This window comes from Petaurus breviceps, unplaced genomic scaffold (genome assembly GCF_028583685.1).
Source record: "Petaurus breviceps papuanus isolate PSGF00001 unplaced genomic scaffold, PetGlider_PUasm1.0 38, whole genome shotgun sequence".
Taxonomy (NCBI): domain Eukaryota; kingdom Metazoa; phylum Chordata; class Mammalia; order Diprotodontia; family Petauridae; genus Petaurus; species Petaurus breviceps.
Window position 1 is genome coordinate 37,617,017 of NW_027186304.1, and position 15,217 is coordinate 37,632,233.

At 38.6% G+C, this 15,217-nt stretch overlaps 1 protein-coding gene across 5 annotated transcripts in view; it reads right to left on the reverse strand.

Annotated features, from left to right (window-relative positions):
* The window catches only part of TMEM241 (transmembrane protein 241), a 168,399-nt gene that overhangs the window by 69,210 nt on the left and 83,972 nt on the right, over nt 1–15,217 (reverse strand). For 4 of the 5 annotated variants that reach the window (XM_069099787.1, XM_069099786.1, XM_069099784.1 and 1 more), the window contains one exon: nt 14,145–14,238. The exons of the other annotated variant lie outside the window; for it this stretch is intronic. In XM_069099787.1, coding sequence (XP_068955888.1) covers nt 14,145–14,238 — 94 coding nt within the window. The remainder of the gene's footprint in view (nt 1–14,144; nt 14,239–15,217) is intronic. 5 annotated transcript variants of the gene reach the window in all.

The following is a 15,217-nucleotide window of genomic DNA, read 5'->3' on the forward strand; positions in this document are numbered from 1 at the left end:
TTCATCCTAAAGTCAGTGGGGAGCCACTGAAGTTTCTTACATAGGAGAGTTACCTGATCAGATCTGAAGCTTATGTGCTTCATTCTAGTTGCTAGGTACTGATCAATCAGCACATATTTGATCACTATTACATACTTACCCCAGGTAGAGAGGTGGCACAATGGATAAAAGTGCTGGGCTTGCAGTAAGGAAGACTCATCTTCCTGAATTCTAATTTGGCCTCAGACATCTCCTAGCTATGTGACCCTGGGCAAGTCACTTAATCCTGTTTAACTCAGTTTTTTCATCTATAAAAGCCCCAAATGGAGTCACAAGAAGTTGGACATGACTGAAATGACTGAACAACAAAAATAAAAATGAACCAGACATGCTAGGCACTCATGAAACAATCTCTATTTGCAAGGAGCTGCTAAGACAAAAATTAAATTGACCCTGCCCTCAAGGAGCTTACTTATTTCTCATTTATATATTATTCATCGTCCATTTCTCATATCTTCATTTTTACCATATTTTTATCATAATTTGCCATAGTTTACCTTAGTTTTCATTTCTATATGCTTCCTCCGATCTCTAAGTCAAAATCCAAGGACTACAGCTTTCTTTTGTATATTGGGCTTGGTTCATACAGAATCTCAGTGTTCAAAAGGAGGGGGAGGTGGTAAAAAGAGTTAAGCAAGACCTGGATTAGAATCCTAGCTCTGATAGTTACTAATTGCATAATTCTGGGCAGGCCACTAACCCCAACAGGCTTCAGTTTTTTTCATTTTACAGACATTTTTTAAAATTTATTTATTTTCGTTATATTTTAAGTTCTGAACTGTCTCCCTCCCTCCCAACTCCAGAGACAGACAGACAGAAAGAGGCAGACAGATGTATATACATATCTATATGTAAAACCATACTATGCACACTTCTATTTACCAATTCTTTCTCTGGATATGGATAGCATCTTCCTTCATAGGTCCTCTGTAGTTGATTTGAATATTTATAATACTCAGAATAACTTAGTCATTCACAGTTATTCTTTGAACAATGTTGCCATTACTATATGCAACATTCTCTTGGTTCTGCTCATATCACTATTCATTATTTCATACAAGTCTTTCCATGTTTTTCTAAAATCATCGAGCTCATCATTTCTTACAGCACAATAGTATTCCATCACAATCATATACCATAACTTGTTTAGCCATTCCCCAATTGATGGTCATCCCTTCAATTTCTAGTTCTTTGCCATTACAAAGAGAGCTGCTAAAAATATTTTAGAATATAGGTTCTTTTCCTTTTTCCCTGATCACCTTGGGAAACAGACCTAATAGTGGTATTGCTGAGTTTTATAATTCTTTGGGAATAATTCCAGATTGATCTCCAAAATGGTTCGATCAGTTCACTGTTCCACCAACAGTATATTAGTGTCCAAATTTTTCCACATCTCTGGAATGTTAATGGGGTTTAAGATCTTCCCCACCTGTTAATAGGTCTCACATGGCACCCATTAAGGGAAACTTGCTTAGGGGAGGCTTACTTGTAGGAAAGCTTTCATACCTTTTGCTAATTTCTAATTAGGCACTGAGTCACCAGGGTTGTGATGCCTTCTGGCTCTGAGAAGTGTATATATACTCTGAGTTGGTATTTTGCTTTGGGAGCTTACTTAGGAGAAGGATCTTTTGATTTCCTGGTGAGATTATGAGTGGTCATATATTCAGAGCTCCCCAACTACTCAGATGTAAAAGCTCTCTTGATCTAGAGATAGATGTAAAGTGTATAGTTAATTCAGGCAGTCAGAGCCCTGTCTGTTGGTCTTTATTTCTCTCCCTGTATTTTCTCTGTTTGTATTTTCTTTGAAGTTCAGTGTGCTGACTTTTCCCTTGAACTAGTGAATGTAATTAAAAAGATTGTTGACCCCTTATAACAGTTAGCTTTCCTAATAAAGCAGATCTAAGAACCTGTGCTAGAAGCTATCCTGGGTACACCAGTGCGGTTGCTGCTACAACCCCCTCCAACATTTGTCATTTTCCCCTTCTATCATTTTAGCTAATCTGATATGTGTGAGATGATATCTCAAAGCTGTCTTAATTTGCCTTTCTTTAATCAATAATCAATTTTCTCTAATTAAAAATACCTTTCTCTAATCAATAATCAATTTTCTCTAATTAAAATTGACTTTCATCAATAAAGGCAAATAATCTGCCTATTTCTAATCAATTCTCTAATCAAAAATCAACTTTTTTATATGAAAATAGATACTTTTGATTTCTTAACCAAAAAAACTGCCTGTTCATATCCTTTGACTATTTATCAACTGAGGAATGATTCATAGTCTTATAAATTTGACAAAATTTCTCCATATACCTGAGATATGAGACATTTATCCAAGAAACTGTCTATAAAAATTTTCCCCCAATTTTTTGCTTTCCTTCTATTCTTGGTTACTTTTATTTGTACAAAACCTTTTAAATTTAATGTAATCAAAATAATTTTACAAATATTTTCAAATAATAATACTTGTTCTATATACTATACAGAGTTACTGTGGGGAAGGTAATTTGTAATCTTAAAAAACACTAGATAAATGAATGAAAATTGTTATTGTCATTGGGTCATCTAGTTCCTCTCCCCAAGCAAATAAATTCATTCTCTTTATGACATCTCTGACAAGCTTCTATTTGAACATCTCTAGTGATGGAAAACTCATTACTACATAAGGCAATTCATTCTATTTTCACATATTTCTAACTATTACTAAGTTCTATCTTACATGGAGCTGAAATTTGGCTCTATGAAATTTTTAACCACTGCTCCTAATTCTTCCCTCCACAGCCATGCCAAACAAATTTAATCCCTCTAGAAGCAGTAGGATATAATAGAAAAATTTCTATATTCAAAAGCTCTGGTTTCAAATCCTAATTCTTCTATTTACTAAATGGAAAAACAACAGGGTATATATAATAGAAAAAGATATTACAGAGCTAGACAAAATAACAGCAATATTTATTTGGATAAAAAAAAGATCTAGAATGTTAAAGGCTTAGCATGGTACGTGGCACACAGTATAATATTAATAAATGTTTATGATTTTTTTTTTGCTTTTTGGAGGGGGGAAGCCTGGGTAATTGGGGTTAAGTGACTTGCCCAAGGATACAAGGTGAGTTTTTTTGTGTGGGTGTTAAGTGTCTGAGGCTGGAACTGAACTCAGGTCCTCCTGACTCTAAGGCCGGCGCTTTACTCACTGCGCCACCTAGCCGCCCCTTTCTTTGGATTTCTTGATCATTATTTGGCCTGGTATAAGACTTTTTTTGTTGGAGTAGGTATGTAGGAGCAGGGCAGCTGGTTGGCAAGTGACCATTTTGACTGGGAATTTTTTTTTTTTGGTCATTGTGTCCCCAGCACTGAATTAAGTACTTGAGCATATGTTAGACATTTTATAGATATTTTTGGATTAATAAGTGAATTCTCTGAAGGGGAAAGGGCATGAGCAGATTACAGAGATGGGAATTAGTATATCAGGAACAATGAAGAGATTGACTTATTAAAGGGGAACAGATAAGGAGGGAACAAATTATGGAAGGCCTTGAAAATCAGAAAAAAAAAGTTTAGGTAACAAGGAAATTGTTTTAGGTGTTGAAGGCCTTGGAGCAGAGAATCATATAATGAAAGTGATGTTTTAGGAAAGACCGTACTGTTTTTAAGATGAATTGGAATTAGTGAAGTCAGTCAGGAGTCTGTTGCCATACGTAAGTGAATTGGTGACAAAGGAGATAGAGAAGAAAATATGAATCCGAGAGACATTTTGAAGAAAGAAATAATGGGAATTTGTGACAGATTGCATGCAGGGAATGAAACAGAGAGAAGAGGCAAAAGCGATGTTAAAGTCTGAAGCCAGGGCTATCGGAATTATAGTTGTAACACTAACAGAAGTGGTCATGGGGAAGAGGTTGAGGTTTTTGGAGGGAAAGAGACCCCAGTGCTGTGGCGTTTTGCCCAAGACCCTATTCTGTTCAATATTTTTATCAGCAACTTGGATAAAAACATAGATCAGGTTTTCAGATGCCATAAAATTGAGAGGAATACATCAGAAAAGCAGATTTAACAAAAAGGGAATTTTAAAAAATATCTTGACAAATTTACTGTGAATTAACCACTCTCCTACCCATAAACTGATGTCATGCAAACCAGCCCTTGGGATTAAGACCTCGGGTCCGGCAAAACTGGTCTTGTTTTTGGGTGAACTGGGACACCCAGTGGGGACTTGCTGGAGTGTTTCTGTCTGGAGGTGGTTAGAGTGAGTCAGAGGGTTGGCTTATCTAGTGAGGTGACTGAATGTGAAGACCACTGATAGAAATGAGGAAGGGGAAAGGAATAAATATCTATAAAGTGTCTGCTGCGAGCCAGATCTTGTGCCAAGTGCTTTACAAATATCTCATTTAATAATCACAACCCTGTGAGGTAGGTGCTGGTATTATCCCCATTTTACAGTTGAGGAGACTGAGGCAGATAGAAGTTAAATGACTTGCCACCACTTTAGTGCAGGCTTTCATCACCTCACGCTTGGACTATTGCCGATCAAAGACCCTGTGCTAACAGCCTACCCTGTGTGCTAACACGGTTGCTACAACAAACATATTTTCCACATTATCCATATCACAAATAAAGCAAGAAAAATAAAGAAGGTGAGAAAATTATACTTCAATTTGCACTCAGAATTCATCAATTGGCTCTCTGGAGGTGAACAGTATTTTCTGTGAGTCCTTCAGAATTGTCTTGTATCGTTGTACTGATCAGAGCAGTTAAGACTTTCCTAGTTGATTATGTATTGTCATCACAATATTGTTACTGTGTACAATGATCTGGTTCTGCTCAGTTTGCTTTGTATCAGTTCATAGACACAATAGTAAAATTAACTGTTGTTGTTCAGTCATGTAACGACCCTATTTGGGGTCTTCTTGGCAAAGATACTGGAGTGGTTTGCCATTTCCTTCTTCAGCTCATTTTACAGATGAGGAAACTGAAGCAAACAGGGTTAAGTGACTTGCAAAAAGCAGTATTCTAAAACACAAAATATATAGGCCCACAATCAAAGGGGAAGGGGGAAAGAATAGCAGTTACGTGACACCTACTATCTACCAGGTACTATGTTAAGTGCATTTTACTTTTTATAAATATTATCTCATTTAATACAACAATCCTGGGAATTAGGTGCTATTATTATCCCATTTAATAGTTGTGAGTACTGAGGCAGAAAGAAGTTAAGTGACCTGCCTAGGGTTACACATCTAGTAAGTGTCTGAGGCTGGACTTGAACTCAGGTCTTCTTGACTCCAAGTTCACTGCTCTATCTAATTATACCACCTAACTCCCCTGCCATATTGATGAAATCCTAATAAAGCTGCCCTCAGTCCCAATATTCTAACTTCATTAGGCCTGGCCCCACTCAACAGCAGGCCCACTATACCTACCTAGCCCCCTTGTCAATGTCCTAACTTTTTCATATATGCCTCACCGTGCACTGGAACAACAGCTGTGTCCCTGAACTCTTAGTTCCCATAGAAACAGTAGGTGTGTCCATGTGATGGGAACCCAACTACTGCCTCTACCTAGTCACTGCCCCCAGACCAATTCCCACAGAAACAGAGGTGTTCTTATACTCAATCACAACCATATCATTCATCTAGCCCAAGACAGGACCACAATATCTAACTAGTTAGATATCTAAATATCTAACTAGGGCAATATGACCAGACTGTTTAATCACCCAACCATAGATGGGACCCTTCCTCCATTACTTAATCCCTTAAAAAACTCCTCCTGCCTTTTTAATATTCATATTTCTATTATGTAATTGTATCTTTTTTTTTTTGCTTTTTGGAGGGCGTAAGGTAGGGCAATTAGGGTTAAGTGACTTGCCCATGGTCACATGGCTAGTTTTTGGGGGGTTGTGTATGAAGCTGGATTTGAACTCGGGTCCTCCTGACTCCAGGGCCGGTGCTCTATTCACTGCATCACCTAGCTGCCCCATGTAATTGTATCTTTACCCTATAAAAATTCATCTTGCTTTCTCTGAAGTTGCTGGTTCCTCTTGGAACTTAACCTGTTTCATGAGAGGCATCTCATGTCTCAATAAATGCCTATATTTATATGTCAATAAATATCTCAATAAATGCCTATACTTGGATTAGAGTTGGTCTGATCGAATTCTTTGAGATGGTTCCACCACAACACATCATGGAACCCCCCCACCCCAACAAGATAACCCTACACTTCACCTCTGGCTGCCTCAGTTTCCTCATCTGTAAAGTGGTGATAATAACAGCGCCTACCTCCCAGGGTTATTGTGGGAATTAAATGAGATAATCTTTTTAATGTGCCTAGCACAGCGCCAGGCATATAGTAAGAGTTTAATAAAATGTTTTTTTCCTTCCTTTTACCTTTCTTCCAAAAAAGCAGGCACCACATCTTATAAAATGAAAAAATATCTGTAAAATACTTTGAGTGTCATATACATGCTAACTTTTCCTATTACTAATAAACTTCTGAAATACCCTCAGCAGCTGGGCATTTGGAGAGCTTGGCAAATACTCACGGACTGATGCTATCTGAACAAAGACAGATTGTCAGGGAAGGAGCTTGTCCATAGAAATAAAATATTTCAAACACCACAACTGTCAACAATATCAAGAATTCAATGAATCTTAAAATCTCCTTCAGCGGAAGAGCTACTTCAGGCAAATTGGGAATTGAATAAAACATTACAGGTGAGGTTCTAACAACTCCTTTTCCTCTCCAAAGAAAAAAAAACAACCAAACAAAAACTTAAAAAAAAAAAGTCAAGAAACACATTCTGCAAACTGCCGAAGGAAGGATAAAGCTCCAATGGCTCCCAAACTTCAGATGCTGGTTCAGATGCAGCCTGTTGCTGCCTCACAAGGCACAAGATGACGGCAGCCTGCACAGCATTTGCTCATTAGTTACATAGATACAAAGCAACCAAATGGAAAACATATTCTGGATTCTCTGAACTTCCCCCAGGGCCCAGGTTGCTGCCTGCCTGAAGACTGCTCACTCTCCTCCTTTGGCTCTCTCTCAACACAAACACACTCTGGCCTCAGCTGCTGCTGCTTTCCGCCTGCTGCTGAGAACTCCACTCAGTCTGACGTTTAGGCCGATGACACCAGGCACTACTCAATACAGGAAAAATGCTCATGTGAGAATTTAAATCAGCTGGAGAGCCCCACCAGAGCATAATAACCTCTCTAACTTGGACCATATTTCCCTCATTTGTCATGTTTCTTCTATACATTCTGTTATTTTGATCTTAAGCCTCCCTCCATTCTTTCTGTCTCTAGGATTAACCTTACAAATAAGAGGGAAATCAAACCCTTTATAATGTTATCCTAAGACTGCAGAGATCTACAATTGTATTTCCCGGACTGGCATGTGCCTGCATCTGAAATCAGCTTCTAGGGCTGGATAGGAAGAAAATAAGTAAGTGTGTAAACATCCTAACTGATTCTCTTAGAGAGTTTCTTAAGAAAGGAGAATAATTATACACAGTGGTACATCAGCCCCTTTTTTGACCCAAAGCAGCCTGGGACTGACAGGTCACAGGAGGACTGAACTTGAATCTGGAAGTGACCATAGAGATCATCCCAGGGGTGGGGAACCTCCATATTTTATAGATGAGGGAACTGAGACTCAGAGTGATGGACAGCTATGTGGCACAGTGAATGGAGTTTTGGGCTTAGAGTCAGTTCAAATCTTTCCTCTGACATTTACTAGCTCTGTCACCCTGGGTAAGTCACCTCTATGAGCCTCAGTTTCCTCATCTATAAAGTAGGGATAATAGTAGCATCTGTCTCCAAGAGTTGTGGCGATGATCAAATGAAATAACACAGGTTTAAGCACTTTGAAAACCTTAAAGGACTACTCTTTAATAAAAGCATTTGTTCTGTGAAGTCTGGATTCAGTCAAAGGGCCAAACTTGAGGACCTAGTGGGCCACATGTGGCCTAGAGGCCCCAGCTCCCCCACCACTGGACTAAATAAATGCTAGCTCTCATTATTCCTTGGGGGCTGAAACAGCTGTAAGAGTGACATTTGTTTGCAAGCTTCAGACGAGGGGAAAGCCTATTCTCTAGAACAGAGGAAAGCTGTTTTGATCACACACTGCATCGGTAAAAATTGTTTGCATATGTTCCCCTATGTATGCATATTTACTTAATTATAAATTATATAGGAAATTCTCTCAGGCTTTTAAGTTGGCAAGAAGGTGCTGAACTTGTACTGGGAGAGAGAGTTTCCTCACTGGGGAGTTCCATATATTAATGCCATCCTGGACCCACCCCCATCCTTATCCACATACTATTGTGATACCTACTATAGGCCAGGCACTGTGCTAAATGCTGGGGGTACAAAAGGGAGCAAAAGACATTCCCTACCCTCAAGAAGCTTATAATCTAATGGGAGAAATAAACTATATATAGACTAAAGGGGAAAGGAGTAGGGTAGCTAGATAGTGGGGTGGATAGAGGGCCTGAAGTCAGGAAGATTCATCAGACACTTACTAGCTGTGTGATCCTGGGCAAGTCACTTAATTCTGTTTGACTCAGTTTCCTCATCTATAAAATGGGCTGGAGAAGGAAATGGCAAACGCTTCCAGTATCTTTGCCAAGAAAAACCCAAATGAAGTCACAAAGAGTTGGAGATGACTAAACAACAAAAACAGAAGAAAGGCATTAGAATTAAGAGGGATTAGGAAAGACTGGCCATAGAAGATGAGCTTGTCACTGGAATTTGAGGGAAGCCAGGAGGCAGAGATGGGCAGGGAGAGCCTTCCAGGCATGGGAGACAGTCAGAGAAAATGCCCAGAGCCGGGAGATGGAGTACCTTGTATGTGGAACCAGCAGGAGGGTGGTGTCACTGGACCGAAGAATGTGGCTTGGTTATGAAAGGCTTTGAACTCCAGAGGGTTCTATATTTCATTCTCCAAGTGACAGAGCCACCTGAGTTTATTTAGCAGGAGGTGACATAGTTACATCAGTGCTTTAGGAAAATTACTTTAGGGGCTAAATGGAGGATGGATGGGTCAGGGAGGGAATTGTAGCAGACAAAACAGCCAGCAAGTTATTTCAGTAGTCCAAGTGTGAAATGATTAGGGCATGGTGGGAGTATCAGAAGAAAGAAGGGGGTATATTCAAAAGCCACTGCAAAATAGATGTTGGCAATGGACTAGATAAGGGGGAGGGAAGATGAGAGATACTAAAGAGTCAGGATGACACCAAGGTTTGAGTATAGGGGTACGGAGAGGTTGGTAGTACCCTCAAGAGTAATTTGGAAGGGGTGAAAATTTGGAAGAGAAACACGAGTTCAATTTTGGACATGTTGAATTGAAGATGTCTGTCTACAGGACATCCAGTTTGAGATAACTGAAAGTCAGTCGGAGATGTAAGACTGGAGGTCAGTGGAGAAGTCAGGGCTAAACAAACAGACTTGAGAATCAGCAGCATAAAGAAGATAATTAGGTCCATGCGAGTTAATGAGATCACCAAGTGAAATAACATAAAAAAGGAAAGGAGCCTAGGTGTCCCTATGGGACACCCATAGTAAGTGACCTGGATTAAGATACAGCAAAAAAGACTGCAAAGGAGTGATGAGACAGCTGGAACCAAAATGGGGGGGAGCCCCAAAAACCTAGAGAGAAGAGAGTATCAGTGGCAAAAGCTGAAGGGAGATCAAGGAGAATGAGAAATGAGGAAAGGTCATTGGATATGGCAACTAAGAGTTCACTTGTAACTTTGGAGAGAGTGATTTGGGTTGAATGATAAGAAGGGAAACCATGTCATAGGGAGTTAAGAAGAAAGTGAGAGAGGAAGTGGAGGCATTGTGTTGGACATCTATTATATATAGATGGAGGACCCAAGGAGCTTATTCACAAAGGGCAGAAGAGATAGAGAATGACAGAAGGGATGGAAGGATCAAATGAGGCTTTTTGAGGATGGGGGAGTCATAGGCATGTTTGTAAGCAACAGGGAAGCAGTCAGTATAGAGTTTAAGGAAAAGTATGTGACACATGCACAAAAATATTTATAGCAGCTCTTTTTGTGGTGGCCAAGAACTGGAAATTGAGGGGATGCCCATCAGTTGGGGAATAGCTGAACAAGTTTGTGGTATATGAATGTAATGGAAGGCTATTGTGCTATAAGAAATGAGGAACAGGTGAACTTCAAAAAAACTTGGAAAGATTTATATGAACTGATGATGAGTGAAGTGAGCAGAACAAGAGAACACTGTACACAGTAACAGCCACACTGTGCCATGACTAACTTTGACAGACTTATCTCTTCCTAGCAATGTTAAATATCTAAGACAACTCCAAACGACTCATGATGAAAATACTTCCACATCCAGAAAAGGACTATGGAGTCTAAATGCAGATCAAAGTATTATTTGCTCTTTCTCTCTTTTTTTGTTTCTTCCTTCTTGTGGTTTCTCCCATTGGTTCTAATTCTTCTTTACAATATGACTAATGTGAAAATAGGTTCAATATGAATGTATATGTAGAGCCTATATCATATTATAAGCATTCTTGGGTTAGGGGGAGGAAAAAAATGGGGAGAAAATTTGAACTCAAAATGTTATGGAAGCAAATATTGAAAACTACAAATAAATAAATAAATTTATTTTTAAAAAAAAGAGGGTGGTGGGGCGGCTAGGTGAAGCAGTGCCGGCCCTGGAGTCAGGAGGACCTAGGTTCAGATCTAGCCTCAGACACTTAACACCCACACAAAAAAAACTAGCCGTGTAACCTTGGGCAAGTTACTTTAAAAAAAAAAAAAAAGAGGGTCGGGAGGGAAGAAGGGAGAAAATCGGGAACTCAAAGTTTTAAAAACAAATGTTAAAAATTGTTGTTACATGCAACCGGGAAATAAGATATACAGGCAATGGGGTATAGAAATCCATCTTGCCCTACAAGAAAGTAAGGGGGAAGGGGGAAAAGGAAGGAAGGGGAGGTATAGGAAGGATATAAGAGAGGGAAGATTGGGGGAAGGGATAATCAGTATGCTTGCCATCTTGGGGTGAGGGAGTAGGGGAGAGATGGGGAGAAAATTTGGAACTTAAAATCTTGTGGAAATGAATGCTGAAAACTAAAAATGAATAAATTCTGGAAAAATTTTTAAAAGAAAAAAGAAAGCTGGGTAAGAGTGAAGAATTGAGGATGACACTTAGGCTGTAAATCTGAGTGCTTGGAAGGACAATGGTACCCTTGACAGTAATTAGAAAATTTGGAAGAGGACAAGTTTTTATAGGGTATGGGGAAGGTAATTAGGTCTGTTTTTGATATGTTGAGTTAAGATACCTAAATATAAAATATTTTACTAAATATATATTTATATTGTCTAAAGTATAGTTCATGATCAGAGGCTGGAGCTCAGAAGACAGACCTGAGCTGGCTATATCCATCTGGTAATCATCCACATAGACACAATCATTAAACCCACAGGAGTTGATTAGGTAATCAAGAAAGTTTACAAAAAGAATAGAGGAAAACCAAGGACAGAGCCTTTAGGTATATACATAGTTAGGAGACATGAAAGGGATGAAGACACATCAAAAGAAAATTAAGAAATAGTCACAGAGATAGGAAAAGATCAAAGAGAGTAGTGTCACAACAATCCAGAGAGTTTTATCTAGAAAGATTATACCTATTGTACCTAGAAAGAGCATTTAGGAGGAAAGAGTGGTCAACATCATCACCCAGCTATACCACAAGCAAAGTTGGTACCTATCAAATGAGGAATGGGTAGACAAATTATGACATACGAAAATAACTGAATATTACTGTGCCATAAGAAATGATAAAGAGAATGGATTCAGAGGAACTCAGAAAGACTTCTATAAACTGATGCAGAGTAATTAATACAATAACTACATTATAAAAAAATGAAAAATTTTAAAACTCTAATCAATTCAATTTCCAGTAAAGCATCCAGAGAACCAATGATGAAGAATGATTCACATTGACTAACAAAGATATATAATTCTCAAGGTATAAATTAACATACATGTTTAGACATGGCCAATGAGTAGGTCACTTTACTGGAAATTGAATTGATTAGAGTTTTAAAATTTTTCATGATGTTGATCATTCACCTTCCAATGAATAGTCTGAATTAATTTCTTTAACTACTGACTGATTTGATCTCCTTGCTGCCCAAGGCACTCTTGAAAGTCTTCTCCAGCATCACAATTCAAAAGGGTCAACTCTGCAGCACTCAGCTTTCCTCACAGTCCAACTCTCACAGCCACACATTCCTACTGGAAAAACCATAACTTCGACTATACAGACTTTTGTTGGCCAAGTGACGTCTCTACTTTTTAGTATGCTATCTAAATTTCCCAGAGCTTCCCTTCCAAGGAGCAAGTGTCTTTTAATTTCATGGCCACAGCTGCCGTCTGCAGTGATCTATGAGCCCAAGAATATAAAATCTGACACTGCTCCCATTTCTTCTCCCCATATTTGCCAGTAAGTGATGGGACCAGTTGCCATGATCTTGTGTTTTTTGGGGGGTTTTTTTGATGTTAAGCTTCAAGCCAGCTTTTACACTTTCCTTTTTCACCGTCATCAAGAGGTTTCTTAGTTCTTCTTTACTTTGATGTAGCATAAAAGCAAAATTCATAAAATACTAAAGTTGGGGAATGGCTTAATTGTTTCCCTAGCCCTAGACCATCCCCCTTTTCCCAGGAAGAATCACAACCCAAACAATCCAGCCAATTAAAAATCTTCACTATGTGTAATTAGTTATGGAGAAGAAACTCTCAGAATTCCTTCAGGAATTCCATTCCAGGATTTAACAAGGGAGAAGAGACTCTTAGAGTATTTGTCTTGCTAAACAAAGCTTCATGTATAAGAAAAGCTGTCCTTCCTAATCCTGAAACATAAGATTTAATTACTATGACTTTGCCCTGCGTTGTTGCTGGAGCGACATCATTAAAAGGTGAACTTGACCCAAAAATATCCTGTGGAGTTTCCTTTCAAAAGGAACAAAGAAAAGAGGAACAACATATTCTTCAGGGGGAAAAATGTAACAATCTTGGATTGAGGAAGTAAATTCCAAAGATGTTCTCTCTACTTTGTGTGACATGGTATTTCCTTTTTGTATATGATTTAGGACACCTAGATAGCACACTGGATAGAGTGCCAGGTCTGGAGTCAAGAAGATTCATCTTTCTGAATTCAAATCTGGTCTCAGACACTTAACTATCTGTGTAACTCTGGGCAAGTCACTTAACTCTGTTTGCCTCAGTTTCCTTATCTGTAAAAAATGAGCTGGAAATGGCAAACTGCTCCATGGTTTTTGTCAAGAAAACCCCAAATGGGGCCATGAAGAGTTGGACATGACTAAAAAAACAATTGAATTACATATGATTTAGAGCTGGAATGCACCTTAAGGAAAATCTGGTCCAACCCTTTCATTATAAAAATTAGGAGCCTGAAGCCCAGAGGTTAAGTGATGTACCCAAGATCATAAAAGTAGTAGGTAGGGCTGGACTTCAAATTCGGGTCTCTTGACTCTATAACCAGTGCTCTTTTTCCTACATGATACTTTTCTTTCTTCTTAAACTACCCACCTCTCTTTATCTAGACTCTTTAACTATGGACTTTGGAAATAGTTTTTATAGTCCCTTCGTACCATTAATCTAAAGTCTTTGGTTCGGCTCCCCATTCAGGCTGTTTTTTAATGTTCTATAACCTTGTCCTTCTCCAGTTACCAGAGACTTTTTGAGTCCAGTTAATGAGATTAGGTAAGATTGGTGCTTCCTTTATAATCCTACCATAGAAAGTAAAAATAATACTTGTCCTTGGCATACCTCCCTGCAATGGAATAAGGGTTCTTTATCTAATGATAATAAAAGATAGGTCAAACACTTTTGAGTTCTATATGAATCAGAACTGCAGGGCTGGGTTCATGGACAGTGAGTTGACATTATCTCTTTATTTTTATACACTCCCAGGAAGACCAGACCATTGGACAACATGAAGACCTAGAAGTCCCTGAGGTGGCTAATCTCAGCAAGCATTAATAAGTACTTGCTATGGGCCAGGCACTGCGTCATCAATTAGACATTTCCACCCTACCCCTCTCTTACCTTCGCAAAAAAAATCCAGGCTGTATGCTGTGCTGGAGCCACGTTATTTTTTAGCTTCACTGAACTTAACATCAAAAAGAATCCCAAAAATCCACTGGATGGGGAAAGGAGAAAAAATGTTTTATTAATGAAACCAGCATTCTTCAAGGCAGTTAGTTCTCTTACAATTTTTTGGATTTCTCTTATTTTTATTCTCTTATTATTATTCTGATTTCACAGAAACAACTTCTATCTACACTTTTGTTTTCCAACATCATTATAATTATTGAATTAAATTCAAGCAATGTTTAGCAACTACTGTGTGCATGACACCATGTTAGATATTGGGGGAAATAAAAATTTTAGATAAGAAACATTCCCACATCGATTTGGAGCTTAGAGGATAATATGACATACAGATAACCATGGGAGTGGGATTTGGGCCTTCAAGTTCATTAACGTAGGAACTCTCATTGAGAACATGCAAGAACAAAAATTTGGAACTGGATTGGAATTCACTTTCCAGATGAGAATCTGAGCTTCAGAAAAGTTAAATGATTTGTTCAAGGTCACATTGGCATTAAGTGGCAAAGCTAAGATTTAAACCCAGGTACTCTCCAAATCTGGTTTTTCCCCTTTACTTCTGACAATATAAATTGGTAGCTGGTTTTAGAGAGTTACCTTGAGGCAAGAGATGTTAAGCAATTTGCCCAAGGTTACCCAGACACTACATATCACAGATGGAACTTGAACCAAAGTCTTCTTCCTGACTCTGACGAGGCTGGATCCCTCTCCATGTTGTATACCATGTTGACTCTGACATAACTAATACACAATAATCACATTAGAGAAGAGAAAAGGTCATGACCAACTGATAGATGGAAAAAGGCTTCACAAAGGAGTGAACAACATTTGAGCTGGACTTTAAAAGATTGGTAAGAATACAAATGGTGAGAAGAGTTCAAATCGAAGGGTCTTGAGTGGGAAAGGATACTCCAGGCACAAGAAGAATGAAGAGCAAAGAAAGGAAAACAGAAAGGAGCTACGTGGCAGATATCAAATGGTTCAATTTGCCTGGAGAGTAATACGGAAAC